The 21,147-nt window shown below is 36.3% G+C and overlaps 1 protein-coding gene across 1 annotated transcript; it reads right to left on the bottom strand.

Annotated features, from left to right (window-relative positions):
* Nucleotides 1-6,031: 6,031 nt before the first annotated feature.
* Nucleotides 6,032-9,807, bottom strand: LOC111637724 (glutamate receptor ionotropic, delta-2-like). The gene is made up of 8 exons (XM_023383287.1): nt 9,755-9,807; nt 7,895-7,985; nt 7,620-7,778; nt 7,335-7,476; nt 7,045-7,274; nt 6,330-6,583; nt 6,133-6,238; nt 6,032-6,055 (listed from the first exon to the last, which is right to left on the bottom strand). The coding sequence occupies exons 1-8, from the start codon at nt 9,805-9,807 to the stop codon at nt 6,032-6,034; spliced, it is 1,059 nt and encodes a 352-aa protein (XP_023239055.1).
* Nucleotides 9,808-21,147: the final 11,340 nt, after the last annotated feature.

The raw sequence follows: 21,147 nt of genomic DNA, 5'->3' as shown, positions 1-21,147 counted from the left end.
TTGTAATATCTTCACAAATCTGAAACAAATATATATTAAAATTAATCAATAAAAATAATTTTATTGCTTAATCTGTTATTAAATTTTGAACTCATTTGTAGATAAATCATCAGTTAAAAATCACAAAATTTTTTATAATTATTCTAATTTTAATCTAATGAAAATTATTATTTATTAAATCTTGCATAATTAAGATTGTAAAATTATAGAATACAGTAGAACCTCGATTATCCGCCCTAATTGGGGACTGGGGTTGGTCGGATAATTGAAAAGTCGGATAACCGAAAAGTATGAAAAAATCCATTATTAGTGTAGTATATTATTATATCCCATGTAATTAGTATATTAGTATATCGCTATTAACCTATTTTGCGTTGAATTTTCATCGATGTTAAGCCTAACAAAAATTTTTTAAAATAATAATCGTCGCTATTGTATCGTTAAAAATTAGAAAATTAAGCTTCGTTTAAATACTGGCTCCCTTTCATGGTCGAATGAGTGTTGCCAGCTAAAACACGTAAAAATAATATTAAAGTAGCCAAGACATAGCCAAATATTGTAGCGCCACATCACTAGCGGACATTTGAAATTTGCCGACTAGGACGGTCGGTTAACCGAGGGGTCGGTTGATCGGGGGGCGGATAATCGAGGTTCTACTGTATATAATTAAATAAAGATAAATTTTAAAGAATATTTATTCTTATAAAAAAAATAGAATTTATATTAGTATTTCATTACTTGAAAATCACTTTATATAAAATGATAAGATTTTTAATACAGTAATAAATATTTATTCTATATTATATATAATTTTTAAAAGCAATGTTTTTAAAATTTTATTTTATTTTTAATTAAGATTTCCTATAATGTTAACGAAATTCTGTATAATTAAATGGCTGGACGAATTAGATTAAAATTAGGAAGTTTGATAAGAATTTCCGTTAAATCTTGCAAAATAGAAAATTTTTCAATATATAAAAAATTGTCTATAACAATAATTTGTATCATCAGCAAAATTACATACAAAAGATGATGTCTTTTTTCGTATTTATTTTAATTGCTTTTATTATGTCTGCTAATCTAGGTGAGTGCTTAATTTATTTAGTATTAGTGAGTTATATTTAAATATTAGAAAATTAAATTTGTCAATAACAATATTGAAAGTTTATTATAAAAGAATTTAATTATAAAAAAAGAACTTGAAACTATATAATTGATATACCTTTTAATTATGTATAAATATCACGAGGAAAGTAATATTCAATTTTAAATGAATATTTATGTTTTAACCATATCAAATAAAGTATTAGTGATTTTTTATTCTCTATTTTACTTAAAATTATTAAGTTCTTGTTAAGAGTAATTTGTTCATTTAATTTTAAATAAAATGCTAAATAATAATATTTTATGGTTATAGTTGTCAGCGATAATTCCTCCGGGGTTGTACGCATTCGTTGTAATACTGAATACTGTACTAAACAGTGCGGAAAATATGAAGGAAGATGTATTTTTTACAGACATTGTATTTGCCTTTATGGCTTTGATTATTCGTAAAATGCCTTAACCATTCCTTACATTACTTAAATCTATTTTATCAATAATCAATATATATTAATTGTAATGTAATAAATTACTTGTAATGTGTTTATGAATATTACTATAAATATCTGTGCTAAATTTTTATTTTAATAAATTTGTTGCAAATTAAAATGATATTTTGCATTCTTAATTATATTTATATTCATAAATTATAGAATTAAATGTTTCTTAAGAAAGTATTTAAAATGAATTTAAAATAATTTTTTAGTAAAAGAATTCTTAAAATTTATAAAAAATTTTTTATTTTTGTAAAAATGTTTGAAAAATACAAATTTGCAAAACTCTAATTGAAAATTTAAATTAATTCAAACATTTCAAATTGAATCTGCAAACAACTGAAATAATGAAGAAATTGAATCATACTTTGAACAAGCATTTTGAAAGTAAAAAATACTTATAATAATTTTCAAACAGCAATTTGGTTCGCTATAAAAGGCTTGGTTCACACTGGTTCTCTTACGCCGTATTCCATCCAGTGTCTGTGACCAATCTATGGTTTATATATAGCCACGATTTTACAAAAGGTATAGCGATCCAATCTTTTATTTCTTTTCCTAGTAAATGAATGTCACAAATTCAGATATTTGTTTAATAATTCTTATTTTTGTACAGTACTGTACATATCGAAGCTTCTAATATATCATCATCCTCGATATTTACAGCACAATTACACTCCTCAAAAGTGAAATAGCAACACCACGAAGGAATGTGCGCAACCAAATGCAAATTGCAGGACAAGTAGACGTATGTGGTACTCAGTTTTAGGGTATAAAGTCCTGCAGCCGACTCGAACCGTAAATGCTATCAGCGAAGCCGAACTTTTGCAAAAGCATAGAAAATACCTCGGAGACAACAGTAAACTGAATACCACCAGTTAATGACTGGGAAACGAGACCAAATCCTTGAACTGTACGACCTCGGTTTGTCGATGCATGAAGATGCCACGCGTGTTGGGCAAGACCTGAATATGTGACACGATAGACCCAGGAACAGCTACTAATACGCCAAAGAAGAAGTGGATTGCATCGGCTCAAGACAGAGCGCACAGATCGACAAATTCGCCGATCTGTGCACTCTGTCATGTGATATCCGAAGCCTCCTGTTACCGTCAATGGATGCTTCTATGTCCACCCAAACCATTCGCTGTAGGTTGCATGAAGTCGTACTGCATGTAAGACAACTAGCAATCGGCATGCTATTAACCGTTCGACACGACCATGGTCTGCACTCCTGGCGTGGTGTCGTCGTCATCACGACTGGACTACTGAATGACATGAGGTATTGTTTACGGATGAATCCCTCTTCTGTCTGTAGAGGATGACAGCCGTGGACGAGTGTGGCTACGTGCTAGTAATTTTCACAGAGCTTCACACCGGCCCCAAACCATGCATCTTGATTTGTGACCCTGGTGCACATTTCCAATATTCTGACATCGGAACGTCGGACCAGTACGTCACACGAATTGTGGGGCCTGTAGTTCGGACACTATGTAGGCCGCACTCGACACGGTGTTTTAGCAAGATAATGCCCGACCGCACATCGCATGGCGAACTCTCATCAGTCTGAGCGGAATTCGCATCCTTTCGTGACAAGCAGTCTCGCTGGATTTTTCTTCTTTCGAACAATAGTGGGACCTCTTCCGATGCGAGGTGCACCGAGGACCACCGCCACTTAGTGTAAATGGCACGCGCAACGCAACGCAGTTGACATAGCTTGGCAAGGGTTACCTCAGGCAATCACTAATCGCCTGATTGATAGTTTGCCTCGCCGTATAGGCATACTATTAATCAGGCGACGTGTTTAGCTCAAAATACAAATAAATATGCTGAATATGTTCAGAATACTACTGGATAATATTGATAAATTACGGAAATCTGAAGAATATATAACAGAAATTTGGGCAAATATTTTTGTAATATTTATGAATGGAATTAATGATTTTCCTGTTATATATATGTATTAGTCTTCCCATCCAGCACTTGAAAATATAATGATTATAAGAATCATGCTCAGAGATTATTTTTAGAAAATTTTACAATGTTTGCATCTCTCAAACAGACTAGAAGATAATCCAAACGATTCTGGGTTCTATTTATTAAAGTAGAACGTTTCATAAGCATGTTCAAGTTAAATTGTAACAGATGTTTTACTCAGTAGCGTAGCGTGGGTGTCAGCCGCTCGGGGCAAAGGAAAATTTTGCCTCCTTTATTTAGGTATCTCGATTTAAAACACTAAAATTCAGTTTCGTCACAGAATAAGTAATGAAAAATTCCGTGCTAGTGTTGCCACCTTTTAAAAATCGCCGACCCTGACGGCAGGTGAGGTTTGTTAGGACAGAAGTTCCTGACGCATGCGTATATCATTTTGCAATAAAGAATAATTTGCAGTGCATGCTGGTTCTAAATCTGTTACAGTTAGCTACTAGGGAGACTTGGGTAGCAGTAACGTAAGTAATCTAGATGACTTAGCCCTATTGGATATTGGAGGTGTATACGCGAATGAACGAATGTACGAATGAATTGTATGAAAAAAAAAAAAATAAAGGTCGACAGGTTGCGCACGATTTCCCCGGATGGCGAGTCGGATGGTAACACTATTCCCACTATTCCGTGCTCATTTCAATCGGTCCGAGTCGTAGGTGGACGAAAATATGAAATAAAATGATTCAAATTCTTACAAGATATTATTATTATTTATTGTGAAATTTTGCCGACCTCTAAAACGTAATTTTGCCGCCCCCTAAAAAGTGCCGCCCGGTTCGGGCCGCCCCTGTCGACCCCCCTACGCTACGCTACTGGTCTTACTCTATATCGCGACTTTTCTATTGATGAAGCTGTAATAAAATATAAAGGTCGCTTAGAAATCGTGCAATATATCCTCCTGAAATCTGTGGAGGATGTGTAATTCGAATAACTATTATGACAGATTTATTACAGAAAACAACGATAAAATAATTCAAAGTAGTAAAGAACTTTGTTATGATGTAATAATGTACTGTATTTAATAAAAGTTTTACAAGGACAATACTATTATCTCTATTTCTGCAGATTTGTTTAAAGCGTGTCACTTTTGTTATATCTGTTAATTAAAAAGTTTTATGCACATGAAACTTTGACAAATAATAGTAAATACATTATCTTAAGTTGTAAAATATTTAAAATTAACAGAAACGACATATTTTTCAGAAATTCATAGAGTATTCGAATTTATTATGCTTAACATGGCATAATTAAAAAAAAAACAAATTACCTTCGCTTCTACAAATGAAAAAAACGATTGCAAATTAACAACAAGTATCAGACGAAGGAAACGTGATAAATACAGTAAAGTGTCCTACTATATTTGCAAATTATAATAAAAATGTTTAGTCGATTAACATCAAAAATATTATTTGATGTCCAGAAAATCTGGCAAATGGTATCATATATTTCCGTTCTTTTTAGATACAGTAATGCATAAGTTTTATATGCGCTTATAATTATGCCAAGGAGCAAACCACAGGAACCATTGAATATGTAAGTTTTATCTTGCTCCATAAAGCATCGATATTGTAGCCGTTAGAGTGACGAAATGATCTATAGCTTGGTAAAATTGCAACTTGTATAAGACGAATCGAAAGTGTTTTTTGTTTGAGTATCGGGTTGTTTATCCAATTTTCATGGTAAAACTCGTTTACGATGAATTGTTATAAAATGCTGCTCAGGTGTGATATTCAATTGATGAACAGCATCTAATGTTTCAAGAAAGAAACTTTCAATAGTTTATGAAATGCATGGATCTTCCATTGGTGGTAACACAGTTTGCATCAGCAGCATCTACACGTGGTACAATTAGTTTTCCGGGTTCCACAATCCCAGTGAAGCTTTTGTGTCTTGTATACAATCATTTCGTGATGTTCAGAGAAACATTAAATTAAAAAATAACATCTGTTTTATACCATGATCACAAACATTAATAGATTTAGAAAATACAAAAGAGTAAATATCGTGACTTTGTTCTATGTTGTATTTATTATTCGCAATATAAATAAAAAACTAATAATCAAATAATCAATATAAATGAGTCTTGTTGGCATTAAAACAGCAAAATATCAATTAGGTCTACGAATAAATGATATACTTGTTTACTACTATTTTCTTCAACATATAAAAAATTATTTCTTTTAAGTTCTTATAGTTTGTAGAATGACGTATAGTTTTTTTCTTCTATTAAATGGTAAATAGTGCATAAATAATTAAGTCTATCATTACTATACGTGTTTTACGATTTAGCGTAAATGTGTTTTGTAATACACAAACTAATTTGTTTTAATAAAAAAAACTCATACGCAAATTAATTATTGATTCATTTCATATAAGTTTTGTAAAGTCAGCAGATATTATATTATATTATGTTATATCTGCTATAATATTATATTAAGTATTATATAATATTAATATCCAAAACCTTCAATTTTCTAAATAAAAGCTCAACAACAAAAATAAGAAATGATAGAAAATATCCTATAAACAGAAGTGCAAACGGACTGGATACATCACTCAAAGTAAGAGAACTTGCTTCAGAATTTTCTCTATTAAAACTCGATTGTTTTTTATGCTCATCTTTAGTAATAATTCCTGCATCAAATAATCTAGTTACTCTGTAAATAAAAAAACAAACAAAAAAAAAGGAAAAATAAGTTTCAAAAAAGAATAAAAAATTTATACACATAATGTACTCGTATAACTTACATCTTACTAAACTTATTTCTATACGAAAAATCTTTCTTGAATGCATAGGCTATATCAAATTTAGTGATGTAATCTACAGAGACGACAAATTTATTAGAACCATACATTCCAGCGAACTTTTCGAATAAGTTTGTGCTGCCGATCAAAGCAAAACGACTGGTGATGACTTTATTCCATGCTTCCGTTTCACCAAAGAAATGCTTATTTTTTATGATATGATTACCCAAAATTTTCATGCTTGATAGAGGTGATTCCTAGAAAATAAACTGCTTTCATAAAATAGATTAAAGTTGCCCAATATCTGTAAATAAGATAATTTTATTTTGGAATTTTTATATTTATAGTTTATTGTATTTTACGTTGCATGTATAAAATTTATGTATTTATTTCATAAGTTTTATACAGACAAAGATTATAGAAGTAATACAGAAATTTCACAACATATAATGTGGAGTCGAGATCGCCTCCGGACAGATAAAAATCTCGAAGAATATTAAAGGAGGTGTAGAAGAATTTTGTTTTCAGAAAATATTATATTACAGAACGGTTTAAAACGACGTTAAAAAAGTAAATTCTTAAAGGTACTGTACATTAAAATTATTTTGAAAAATATAAAATAAAATGTATTATATAAAATGGACTTTTTAAAACTTTGTCCGTCCGGTAAGAAATAACCATTCGTAAAAATAAATAGATAATATGTCTTTATATATACCTTTAAAAATTTATGTATAAGACTTTTATTCATGGTTCCACATGAATATTCTCCTTTCTGGACGGCTTTCGCTAGTTCATCGACGGTGGTTGGTAATGTTTCGATCACGGTGGAAGTCATAAATGATTTCAACGTTCCCGTATAACAGGATACTAAAATTATAATTGACGATAACCAAATTCCAATTAAAAATCTAGATCGAATTCTATTAACATTACGTATATTTCCTCCTGAAAATTAACAACAATTCAATTATCAAATAATGTAAAACGTGCCATTGATATATTTACCTTGATAAACGAAAATTCCGAAGAGAAACCAGTAAACATTACTAGGTGACATTTGTGGCTGTAAATCTGCATCTTCTAAATTTATTATTTTATTTAATACTAATCCAAAAACCAAAAAACTCCCAAATATCAGTAACCAAATCTGAAATGTAACTCAATTTTACAAACCTATATTTATTAATTTTATTTTTCAAACGCGAATTACTATTTGTGTATACAATAACAATAAAAACAATATATATAAAAATTGATTTTTTTTAAATTATAAGCGATTATTTTACATACTTGAATTTGGAAAGGTCGAACAATTGAACTCCAGTTAGATTTCTCTTCGGGTACTTTAGTTATAAATTTTACATAAACAAATGAAATTTGCGATGAATAGTCGATACTACCGATATATTCAAAAGTTACGTATAATGGATTAATAGAAACGTCAGCTTCCTATGAGAATTTTATTTCATCAGAAAATTGATAAATATTATTTACAAACATTAACTACAAACAATGCATTTGTGTATTTAATTACCAGTCATTTAAAATATAAAGTAAGGCACTACCTTTCTTTGCAATTGTCCAACGATTCCTGTTAACGATCCATTTTCGGATTTCGTTCCAAAAACTGCTGCCAAAGGGACAACTAATCGATACCTACACAAAATTTTGTAAATTATTAAAAATGTCTATAATATCGTTAATGTTAGTAGATGCTAATGAGATCGAGTATATAAGGTAGCTTCAAAAAGTTTCCGGGACTGGCTTATTACTCAAAAGTATGTGTACGGTTGACAAATCAAACAATGTGTTTTTCAAAGTATTGTACTTCGGCAACCATACACAATTGCCAATGTTGGTATAGCTATTGAAAACATTCTTGGAAGCCGTCTCGCGACATCACAGATGTTAAACTCTGTATAACCTCATCCGCATTCTTCAAGTGGCGTCCCTTGATGGCATCTTTCAAGAAGGTAGGGGAACCCGAGGAAGAGTACTGAGTACATGAGGAAGATGTTGAAATCGCATGAAGTCCGTCGTAAGCATTCATGGCACAGTGTGTTGGCAAATATGGTGCATGTTCAATTGATCATGCAGGATGGAATGACAACTTCTATCCGAAATTCGTGCTGTCTTGAAGATCTGCTCAATTGACTGCTGTCTGTCTAACCTCACACAAAAGGTCAGTGTGCGCATTCACGGCGTAGGTGGTGTGATCTACATGCGCTCTCACCTTGAATCGAGATACAGTTGGATTTTTGGATTATCTAGTGAAGTGTTATACATCGTTCGAATCAGGAATCAACAGACTATTCGTGAGTCCCATTTTATTGAANTATATTCAATAAAATGTAGTTGTATTTATATTTGGTACAGGTTTTTTAATGTAGAAATTTGTCTACCTTATGGTTCACCTCACAATCTAGCGTACAATCGAATCTTTCACCTCAGATGTTGATGTCGACAGATGAGCACTTCGCAAATCAAAAGCGGCACTTTCTCGTCTCTCAAGAAAGCGTTTTTGTCAGTCATAAACTTCAAAATGCTTCGTGGAAGATTCAACGTAAACGTCCTGAAGGATCTTGAAGGTTCCTGAAGCATCTTGAAGGTCTCAGAGGGTTTTTTCTTTAATAACATTTGATATCTGCATGTTCATCCACAGATATTTTCCTCAGACTCTGTTTCACGACGTCTTAGTAACACGACCTTCAGTGAATGATAACTGTTGTCGTCTGTGCAGCGAGCACAGATTTGTTTAAACATATTTCTATATTTCTGACATGTTTAGCTAAGACATGCATTACATATTCCTTTTTCATTACCTTTAAATGACTAACCCAGCATAATTCCGGGAATTTTTGAATCTATCTTGTATTACCTACAGATGTTGCACTAAATAGGAAAACGCTAAGCAATTCTATATGGAAATCACTAAAATAAACTATTTTGACGGCTAGATAGCCGAGTCGTTAAAATGGCAGAATACCGTTATCGAAACCCAGAATCGAATTCGAACAGGGTGAAAAACCTCAGGATTTTTGGGAAAGTGGTTCGTCGGGCCCCGTCCCGCCCATCATGGGAATGGCCAATCCCATAAATGAGCTTGCTAAAAAGCCTCTTAATGTCCACAGACGGAAATAATTTAAAAATAATAATAAATTATAGGCAGTCATTCATANGGAAGAGTACTGAGTACATGAGGAAGATGTTGAAATCGCATGAAGTCCGTCGTAAGCATTCATGGCACAGTGTGTTGGCAAATATGGTGCATGTTCAATTGATCATGCAGGATGGAATGACAACTTCTATCCGAAATTCGTGCTGTCTTGAAGATCTGCTCAATTGACTGCTGTCTGTCTAACCTCACACAAAAGGTCAGTGTGCGCATTCACGGCGTAGGTGGTGTGATCTACATGCGCTCTCACCTTGGATCGAGATACAGTTGGATTTTTGGATTATCTAGTGAAGTGTTATACATCGTTCGAATCAGGAATCAACAGACTATCCGTGAGTCCCATTTTATTGAAATCGTTTCACTCCATCAGAAGTTATTCTCGTCTGAATCTGCCGAACTCTGATCGCCCACAGCAGATCGCCTATTTGGGTTTTTCCCGAACACTTGACGGTTTTATATCTTCTGTCACGTCCGTAATGTATTCTACAAAGTTGATTTATATATATTAATTATTAGTCGTGATATCGCGATTCGAAAACAAAGTACCGTTAACAAAGGGCAAGTACTTCTCCACGTGGTTTGCCTAGCCATTAGGCGTGGATTAGCCGTTCGGCGGGCGGCTCAACTCGGTCGTTTCAATTATTGTTTCGGCCTTACTGGTACGGTACTTGTTATATTTCCGTGTATTATCGGTACTGTCTCCAGGGCGTTCACTGTTTGTGTACAGTTCACGTATCTCTTCAATTTAACCAGTCGGCGCGAACCGCGCCTTTCAGCGTTATCGTGTATTGGCTCCCTTAAGGGGGACTTGGTTTTTCCCATTGTTCACTTTTCTGTGGAAGACTCTTATTAGTCACTTCACTCCAAGTACTGGTAAAAGACTGCTTAGTATAAAGCATTTCTCCCCTCAACCATTCAGCTAGCCTTTCAGCTAGGTTACGTGCATCACACTTGTTCCGTTAGATTGTTCAAGCCTCACTTCTGCCTCATTGAAGTAACTACTCAGCATCCGGACATCATGACTGTCGAGGAAACTAATAATTCACTCAACAATAGCTTCATAGAGGAAGATTTAATATCTGCAATTAATAAGAACCTGGATATAATCCTAACAAGTATCCCTACAAACTCCAACGTCTCTGTCAAAACGAAAGGGCGTGCTCAGGCAAGGGAGGCTGCTGTTAAAATGCACGCTGCAGCCAACCAAATTTTTGGGGTTGTGCTGGCCCTAAGAGAAAGAGTAAAGGTTCTGGAAGTCACTGGCACTCAACCAACCAGGGGAACCTACTCAGAAATAGTTAAAAGGAACCTCAAGCCCATGAGTCAAACAACCAAGCTGATATACGAAAAATCGGCCAAACTGGATGGTGTGTACAACCCAAAGAACGAGAAACATGATATTATCATATCACCAATTAAGAAACTGGATCACCCAGCTCCAACCCCGGAGGAGACTATGGGACTTATACAGACCCATGTGGATCCAAAGAGGCTTGGGATTAAAATTAAGGCTGTCAGACCCCCTTCCCAGCGGGGACATCAAAATACAAGTTCACGAGGAATCCGACCTCTTAACATTAAAAAAGGCCATGCAAACTCATGAAGCATTAACAGAGAAAATAAGAGTAATAGAAAAAAATCAAAAACCTCCAAAGGTTATTCTGTATAATGTCCCTGATAACATAGGACAAGAAGACCTAGTATGCAACATCTACCATCAAAACAACCATTTACAAGAGCTACTTACTAAAGAAGAGTTCAGTAACAGCACCAAAATAAGTCACAGCTTCTATCCCAGAGGAATCAGTCACTCAAAACATATCATACTTAGCGTCTCGCCGAGTATCAGGAACGCCCTTATGAAACAACAAAGAGTCTTCATAGACTGGAGCTCAATCCGGCTAGACGATTATATTGCAACAATCCGTTGTTATAACTGTACAGGGTTTGGACACACCTCATATAGGTGTACTGAAAAACAAAAATGTTCCCACTGCACAAAGAGACACAAATTTAAAGACTGTCCGAATCTCCAATGGGAACCCACATGTTACAACTGTAAACAATTCAACAAAACTGTGCCGAAGAACAAGGCGGTCCGTACCGATCACAACGCACTTGACAAAGGTTGTATCATGCTCAAAAGGTACAAAGCTAGTCAGATACAGACAACAAGATATGAATAATGGCTCCCAACATGAAAAACATCATGGACAACTCTCATACCACCCCGGACACCATTCCAAGATACCTTTCAAAGAAACCTCTCAATATTCTGCAAATCAACCTACAGAGAAGTAAGGCGGCCACTTCAAATGCAGTCCAGACAGCCATCGAAAAGAAAGCTGATATAATAGCTTCCAGGAACCTTATTTGTTTGACGGGAAAGTTGCCATGCTTGGTAAAGGGAGAACCTACACTAGGCGCATTGACAACAAACCGATTAAAACAGGGTTCCACATTGCCAATGATAATCTGAATGTCCAGCTGATCACACAACACTGCAGCAGTTATATCACCACCATCAGGGTCCAACATGGCCCACATCACCTGTATATCCTTAATGTTTACGCTTCACCAGCTGAGGATATTCACTTCCCCCTCCAAGAGCTTAAGGAGTACGTAAAGGGGCTCTCAACATCCCCTATATTGGTCTGCGGGGACTTCAACTCTAAGTCCCCCATCTGGCACAGCCCAGTCGAAGACCCAAGAGGCTATGCCGTGAGTGAGTTCATGTCAGAACATAACCTTCAGTCCCTAAACACCAGCCACCTGCCTACCTTTTCAAGTAACAATGGAAAGAGCTGGATTGATTTGTGTCTGGGTAATACCAAACTTCAAGAACTCAACATCAGCTGCCAGACTCAAGAGTGCATATCTGCCAGCGACCACGCTTACATCATTACCAAGATCTCTAGTATAAATTGCCCAGACAACCTCATAATACAAAACATCACGAATTGGGACCTCTTTCAAGAATACATCAAAGCACACTGGGACCCCACGGGTCTGACCTCACTGAAACATCCTCAAGAAATAGACTATGCTGTCGAACAACTTCAGAACGCTCTCCATATGGCCTATTATAAGGCTACTAGAATTAAAACTTGCAAGCCATCTGCACCCTGGTGGAACAGCGATCTTGAAGCCCACAGGAAAAAAGTGCGAATAGCAAAACGTAGGTACAGGAGAGAAACAGATCCTATCAATAAGCAAAACCTTCATCAAACCTATCAAAGGTACTTTAGAGAATACAAAACTTTAATCAACCGCACAAGAAAAAAGTTATGGCAGAATTTCTGCACTGCCTCCAATGAACGGGGACCTTGGTCAACCCCATACTATACAGCCATAAAAAATAGAAAGCCGCTCACAACTCCAGCTACTATCGCAGACGATCACAACTTCACAACCACCCCAGAAGAAACCTACAAACGCATCTTCTCGGACCTGTTTCCTCCTGACAACCCAAATACTGACACAGAATACCACAGAGAGATCAGGAATCGGAGTATAAATACCCAATCTACAGAATACGATAGGCCTTTTACCGCCCAAGAAGTTAAGCGACAATTCAACAAAATTAAGAAACGGAAGGCACCTGGACCAGATTCCATAGACTGGAGAATGGCCCAGTACGCTTTTGAGGCCATCCCCACTACCTTCCTGGTCCTATTTAACAAGTGCTATGACTGTGGATACTTTCCAAAAAAATGGAAAGAGGCCTCAATAAAGCTAATCCCGAAAGACAAGGATTCTCCTCCCTCAGCCGCGGCCGACTACCGACCCATCTCACTCCTCTCAGTGGTTGGGAAGGTGTTAGACGCCTTAATGGCTGAAAGGATCCTTCACCATCTAAATGTTAACAACTTTTTCAACCCAAACCAATATGGATTTGTGCGAGGGAAGGCCACTCACCACGCCCTGGAAAACGTCATCTCGTATGTCCAGAAGGCCAAGCAAATGGGTAAACACACAATCATGGTCAGTATTGACTTTAAGGGGGCATTCGACCATGCCTGGTGGCCGGCAATCTTGGCCACTCTCGCAGGTGCCCTCTGTCCTGTCAACACTTTTAACCTACTTAAGAGTTACCTCACAGATAGATCTGCTCTGGCTGTGGAAAAGGGTAAGGTCCTCCATTGCTCTCCTATCACTAGGGGATGCCCCCAGGGCTCTAAGTCAGGACCACTATTGTGGAACATCCTCTTTAATGGAATCTTGAATCTCAACAAGGACCCACAACAAGACGGAAATCCACACATCCAAGGGTACGCTGATGACACTGTAATACTACTCTCGTATCAAAACCAAGAAAAACTACAAAACTATGCAAACAACTTTCTGAAGAGAATCTACAACTGGAGCCAAGACCACAACCTAATAATAAACCACTCCAAGTGCTCTACTATGGTCTTCCCTAAGAAAAATCCTTTACACAAAAAGCCTTCCATTAAGATCAACGGAGTAACAATACGAAACGTTAACAACCTTAAGTACTTAGGGGTCATACTTGACCCCAAACTCTCTTGGAGGGATCACGTTTATTATTCTTACAATAAAGCCATCAGTGTCAGTCATAAACTGAGGTCAATTGCCAAGAATGGGTGGGGCCTAGATAATAACAACAGTAAAATCATCTATAAAAGTGCGATAAAACCTATCCTCACCTACTGCTGTGAGGTGTGGGGTTACGCGGCAAGTAAGGTTCATATCCGCAGGAAGCTCCTCTCGGCTCAGCGGACCGCCGCCATAGCGATCACAAAATCTTATAAGACAGCCCCCACAGACGCTTTGCTAGTGATTGCTGGACTAACCCCGATCAATCTAGTTATCACGTACAAATATGTCAGGAACCTGCTGGTGAGTAAGCTTTCCAGCAATGCCAGCCCTGAATCCATTCATCATCTGATCGACAAACATAAATTACCAGACACAATCCACCCACTGATTGATGATCTCTTGCATTGTGGCTTGGACGTCAATATGGATCGCATCAACAGCCACCCAGCTCACTGTATCACCTCCAATTTCGACTTCCATTCCCCCCCCCAATTATGAAAGGGCTCAGCATCTACACCGACGGTTCCAAAGCTACAGGTGTAGTTGGCGCTGCCACCCATCTGGAGGATCCTCAAAAACGGCTCTTCTGGGATGCAGCTTACAAGCTGTACGAGAACTGCTCAAACAATCAGGCAGAGTCTTTAGCAATCTGGAAGGCTTTAAAGTACATTCAAGAAAATACTCACTTGTTCTCTGGGAAAGTTGTTAATATCATCAGTGACAGTCGAACCGCACTGCAACAGATTAGGAAAGAAAATCGTAAACTACCAATTATCCTCAACAGTCTTGATATAATTAGTGCCTTAGAAGGAGTTACTACCATCAACTTCTTCTGGGTCAGAGGCCATTCTGGTAATAGTGGTAATGAAACAGCAGATAAGCTTGCAAAGAAGGCTCATAAACTGACCTCTCATTACTCCTACACTTCAGCTCCACTCTCCCACCTGAGCAAAGAGATCTCTACCATCATCATGACAAAGTGGCAGAAAGACTGGGACAGCAGCCTCACTGGGCGCATTACTCACAGTTTTCTTCCTGACGTTTGTCAAAGAACCCGTCTTACCTTTCTGAGTACAACCCACGCTCTGACACAGATTCTTACCTCTCATGGCAACTTCAACTGCTACTTGCTTCGTTTCCTCAAAAAAGGAAACGGGCTATGTGACTGTGCAGTCAGGGAAGCAGACGATCCATTCCACCTCATTTTTACCTGTACTAAGCACGCTCAGCACCGCCAGCAACTGAGGAACAAAACCACAAAAAACGGACACAACTGGCCCTGCCATCTCAGTGCTTTTGTTGAGAACAAAGACATATTCAAGTCTTTTCTCAAATTTGTCAACACTCTAAACCTAGCTGACTACCAGCCCTCATCTTTTCCCCAGACCCACATTTCAGCATCACCATCAAGCAGCACAACCAGTATCAACCTTCAGGATTGAGGTATATCACCAACCATCCACCGACTCGACGTTCGATCACCAAGACCTTCTACCACCAGAACCAACTCTTCCATCAGGATCAGTCATGAAGACCCACTCCAAGGACCTTGCTCTTCACATTGGACTTTATCTCTCGAGTGTACTTTCCTGTGCTGTTTGTAACGGTACCCATTCAACCGTCATCAACCCTTTTGTCTGCGTCAAGAAGGCACTACCTTTTATTAATATTTCCCTTTCTTTGTACTGATTGTACCTTTAGTATCTTATTGTTACTTCTCCACCGGACTAACGGTTCGCGACAGGTGCCAACGGTTCCCTTAATCTTTCATTCCTTATTCCCTATCCTTTATCCCCCATCCAATCCCTCTATCCTCCATTTCTTCCCCCTCATTCCTCTCCTACTTTTTCTAGGGCTACACCACTGAGTAAAGCCTTATCCTTTGTATGTATGTATGTATGTCTAACCTCACAATCTAGCGTACAATCGAATCTTTCACCTCAGATGTTGATGTCGACAGATGAGCACTTCGCAAATCAAAAGCGGCACTTTCTCGTCTCTCAAGAAAGCGTTTTTGTCAGTCATAAACTTCAAAATGCTTCGTGGAAGATTCAACGTAAACGTCCTGAAGGATCTTGAAGGTTCCTGAAGCATCTTGAAGGTCTCAGAGGGTTTTTTCTTTAATAACATTTGATATCTGCATGTTCATCCACAGATATTTTCCTCAGACTCTGTTTCACGACGTCTTAGTAACACGACCTTCAGTGAATGATAACTGTTGTCGTCTGTGCAGCGAGCACAGATTTGTTTAAACATATTTCTATATTTCTGACATGTTTAGCTAAGACATGCATTACATATTCCTTTTTCATTACCTTTAATTGACTAACCCAGCATAATTCCGGGAATTTTTGAATCTATCTTGTATTACCTACATATGTTGCACTAAATAGGAAAACGCTAAGCAATTCTATATGGAAATCACTAAAATAAACTATTTTGACGGCTAGATAGCCGAGTCGTTAAAATGGCAGAATACCGTTATCGAAACCCAGAATCGAATTCGAACAGGGTGAAAAACCTCAGGATTTTTGGGAAAGTGGTTCGTCGGGCCCCGTCCCGCCCATCATGGGAATGGCCAATCCCATAAATGAGCTTGCTAAAAAGCCTCTTAATGTCCACAGACGGAAATAATTTAAAAATAATAATAAATTATAGAGCATTTGTATTGTTATTATAATTTTAATTTTATTTACAACAGGAAAAATTAAAGTTTTACTTAAAAAATTTGATGGGACTGAAGTTAAAAATGTTACATAAAAATTAGAAGATAGGGTTGAGACATTTTTTACAGAGTCATATATGGCTGGGGTGCAAAACGTGTCCCGCATCAAGGCGACCACAGACTGATTATTATATTTAAAATTTTGACTAATAAAAAATAATAATTAAAACTTTTTGACGATTATTAGTTCTTTTAGACAAAAAAATACAGATATAAAAGTAAACATTGCATATAAAATAATATTAAAAATTAATAAGGGCGGTGGCATTGTTTTTGCGCCTGGACCGACAACAACCCAGAAATGGCCCTGAAATCGTGCATTAAATTTTGAAATATCTTAATCGAATTTATTTATTTATTTTTTATTTTCATTCTAAATTTAGTTAATAATAAATATTCGAAATATGTTTCATATATTTTGTTAATGATTATATAGCCTATAAAATCAAATTAATTACTCTGTGCTTAAAAATGTATTGATATTTAATTGTGATTAATTTTTATAAATACAGTATTCAGATTATATGTATTTCATAAAGATTAGTTTCCTAGTTTATATTCTGTAATTAAATTTCAATTTCAAGATAATAATAATAATTTTTTCACAGTAAAGTGATTATCGTTGTATATTAATTGAATAATTGAAATAATAGACGCTAATTTAAACAAGGAAATTAATAACTGAAGTATTGCTTTGGTTTTTATATTAATCTGATATTACAGAATATTTTCTTTTTTTCTTTATTGGAATAAAAAAGGAAATAGGCAAGAGGGAAAGAGTCATATTATTCTTAGATAATACCTAAATAGGCTATATATATATATATCCATACATATTGTGAGAATCTGAAGAGGGGGACAATTAAGTTAATCCTTTAATTAATTAATTAAAGCAATATTCTAGAGCGAACAAAAGGTTAACTAGATAAAAAAGTGACGAAGTGGAAAAACCCACAGACATCCATACTTCGTTCGATTTCTTAACAGATAAATCCGATCAAACATCTCCTATTTAACAATTATTACTAAGGTTGCAAGACAAACCCTGATCTTAGTCACTACCGGCAATTAATTTAGTATGTTTGACAGATGTTATCAGTTTTATGAGGTAAAAGGAGTAACCGTACCGGATAGAAAGAGTTAATAAATTTGTCGAAACGTTCGCTATCTGGCAATTAACATAAACAACATCCGGACGCAAATCGAACTTATACGGGATTGCATGAGAACTTTTCCCGATAGTTCCCCCTCCGGGACGTGTTTAAAAAGGGGTAGCACCCACACTCGGGGAGATCATCAAAAAGAAGTCTCCGACGCGATCGTCATAGGGAAGTCTCCTGGCTGGAACTACATTCGGACCTCTCCTCCCCATTCGGAAGAAGGGAACCTCTCGGGACTTGATCGCCATAGAAAAAGGTACTTGTTTGAAATAGTAAATTCTCTCCGTCGGGATAGCTTTTAAGGTAGAAGAATATTAATTCTCGAGATAGATACCTAAATCAGGTCGAACCGCGGAGACATATCAATAAGACCGAATCAAAATGTCGCGCTACTAAACTGTTTATGTTCTAAATCATTATTGTATCTTTCGCTTTTGTACTTTTGTTTTGTATAATTTTAGTTGTTAAATAAATATATTATTCTTATGATTAAATACGTGTCATCTTGAGTACGGCTGACACTTATCACGACCAGGGCCGGATTTGAGGCGATTGAAGCGATTTGCGCCAATCGGGCCCCGCGCTTGAAGGGGTCCCGCAGGACATCAAAATTTATATATTTAAAAATAGCTTCAAATTACAGAATAGATTAAACAGTTTAGCGATCATATCGATTGAGAGTCAAGAAACAAGCCAGTTGGATTTTGATACTATTTTAAAAGATTGTAAAATCTTTTAAAATAGTATCAAAATCCAACTGGAACAAAAACTTCGGAACATATAAAACATCTCTTTATAGGTTTATATTCAATAAAATTCAATTATATTCATTCATCAACACAATAGAAGATTTTTCATGGCAAAAATTTATGTAGTTATTTTCATTTAAAAATATAGAAATACTAAAACATGTTAATATCTATGTATGTTTATATTCAATAAAATGTAGTTGTACTGTATTTATATTTGGTACAGGTTTTTTAATGTAGAAATTTGTCTACCTTATGGTTCATGACTTTTAATTTTTATAATTAGATTTTGGATTTTGTTTTAAATAAATATTTAAAATCTATATTTCAACATGTAAATTAACTGTTAATTAATCTTGTTATTTAAAGTTTGAGGGGCCCCGCAAAAAAAATTCAATTGGGCCTCGCATCTATTGCATCCGGCCCTAATCACGACCTCGCTAACCCTCCCACTCGTATACAACATAGGCCTTCTCCTGACGCGAAACTGGTAAGAAGGGTCGAGCTCACGGCTCTACCCCCACGGTTCCCACAATATTAAGACAATAAAAATAAAACAGTTATAAAAATTTTCAAATTACGCATTATTTAGTTGCATTCATTTACATATTTAAATACATTAACAATAAAATTCTTACCGGAATTGTAATTTTTTCTGTACTGTTTTGAATATTTCATATTTATAACCTCCAATTATTTCTGTTTCAGATTTGTCAAATTTTATTAATTCCGCAAACTGAAAATATGGTTTTATTGGATAGATTTAATATTATTTAAAATTGAAAAGTATTAATTAAGACAATGAAAAAAAAATACCCGTGTTCCTGCCACTTTCCAAACATAATTATCAATTTCTGCAAAGAAGCATTATAAATGAAAACATTAAAGTACAGTATTATTAAATAATATATCTAATTTCTCTACTTACTTTTTCCCTCGCCGATTTTATATATATTTAATAACAATAGCAGTACGTATATATAATATTTGAGAATTTCTTCTTTAGACATTATAAAGTTCTATNACTGCAGCAGTTATATCACCACCATCAGGGTCCAACATGGCCCACATCACCTGTATATCCTTAATGTTTACGCTTCACCAGCTGAGGATATTCACTTCCCCCTCCAAGAGCTTAAGGAGTACGTAAAGGGGCTCTCAACATCCCCTATATTGGTCTGCGGGGACTTCAACTCTAAGTCCCCCATCTGGCACAGCCCAATCGAAGACCCAAGATGCTATGCCGTGAGTGAGTTCATGTCAGAACATAACCTTCAGTCCCTAAACACCAGCCACCTGCCTACCTTTTCAAGTAACAATGGGAACAGCTGGATCGATTTGTGTCTAGGTAATACCAAACTTCAAGAATTCAACATCAGCTGCCAGACTCAAGAGTGCATATCTGCCAGCGACCACGCTTACATCATTACCAAGATCTCTAGTATAAATTGCCCAGACAACCTCATAATACAAAACATCACGAATTGGGACCTCTTTCAAGAATATATCAAAGCACACTGGGACCCCACGGGTCTGACCTCACTGAAACATCCTCAAGAAATAGACTATGCTGTCGAACAACTTCAGAACGCTCTCCATATGGCCTATTATAAGGCTACTAGAATTAAAACTTGCAAGCCATCTGCACCCTGGTGGAACAGCGATCTTGAAGCTCACAGGAAAAAAGTGCGAATAGCAAAACGTAGGTACAGGAGAGAAACAGATCCTATCAATAAGCAAAACCTTCATCAAACCTATCAAAGGTACTTTAGAGAATACAAAACTTTAATCAACCGCACAAGAAAAAAGTTATGGCAGAATTTCTGCACTGCCTCCAATAAACGGGGACCTTGGTCAACCCCATACTATACAGCCATAAAAAATAGAAAGCCGCTCACAACTCCAGCTACTATCGCAGACAACCACAACTTCACAACCACCCCAGAAGAAACCTACAAACGCATCTTCTCGGACCTGTTTCCTCCTGACAACCCAAATACTGACACAGAATACCACAGAGAGATCAGGAATCGGAGTATAAATACCCAATCTACAGAATACGATAGGCCTTTTACCGCCCAAGAAGTTAAGCGACAATTCAATAAATTTAAGAAACGGAAGACACCTGGACCAGATTCCATAGACTGGAGAATGGCCCAGTACGCTTTTGAGGCCATCCCCACCACCTTTCTGGTCCTATTTAACAAGTGCTATGACTGTGGATACTTTCCAAAAAAATGGAAAGAGGCCTCAATAAAGCTAATCCCAAAAGACAAGGATTCTTCTCCCTCCGCCGCGGCCGACTACCGACCCATCTCACTCCTCTCAGTGGTTGGGAAGGTGTTAGACGCCTTAATGGCTGAAAGGATCCTTTACCATCTAAATGTTAACAACTTTTTCAACCCAAACCAATATGGATTTGTGCGAGGGAAGGCCACTCACCACG

This window comes from Centruroides sculpturatus, unplaced genomic scaffold, assembly GCF_000671375.1.
Source record: "Centruroides sculpturatus isolate CEXI.00-Female unplaced genomic scaffold, Cexi_2.0 scaffold1223, whole genome shotgun sequence".
NCBI lineage: Eukaryota > Metazoa > Arthropoda > Arachnida > Scorpiones > Buthidae > Centruroides > Centruroides sculpturatus.
Note: the sequence above shows the minus strand (reverse complement) of the source record. Positions and strands in the feature narration are given on the sequence as shown.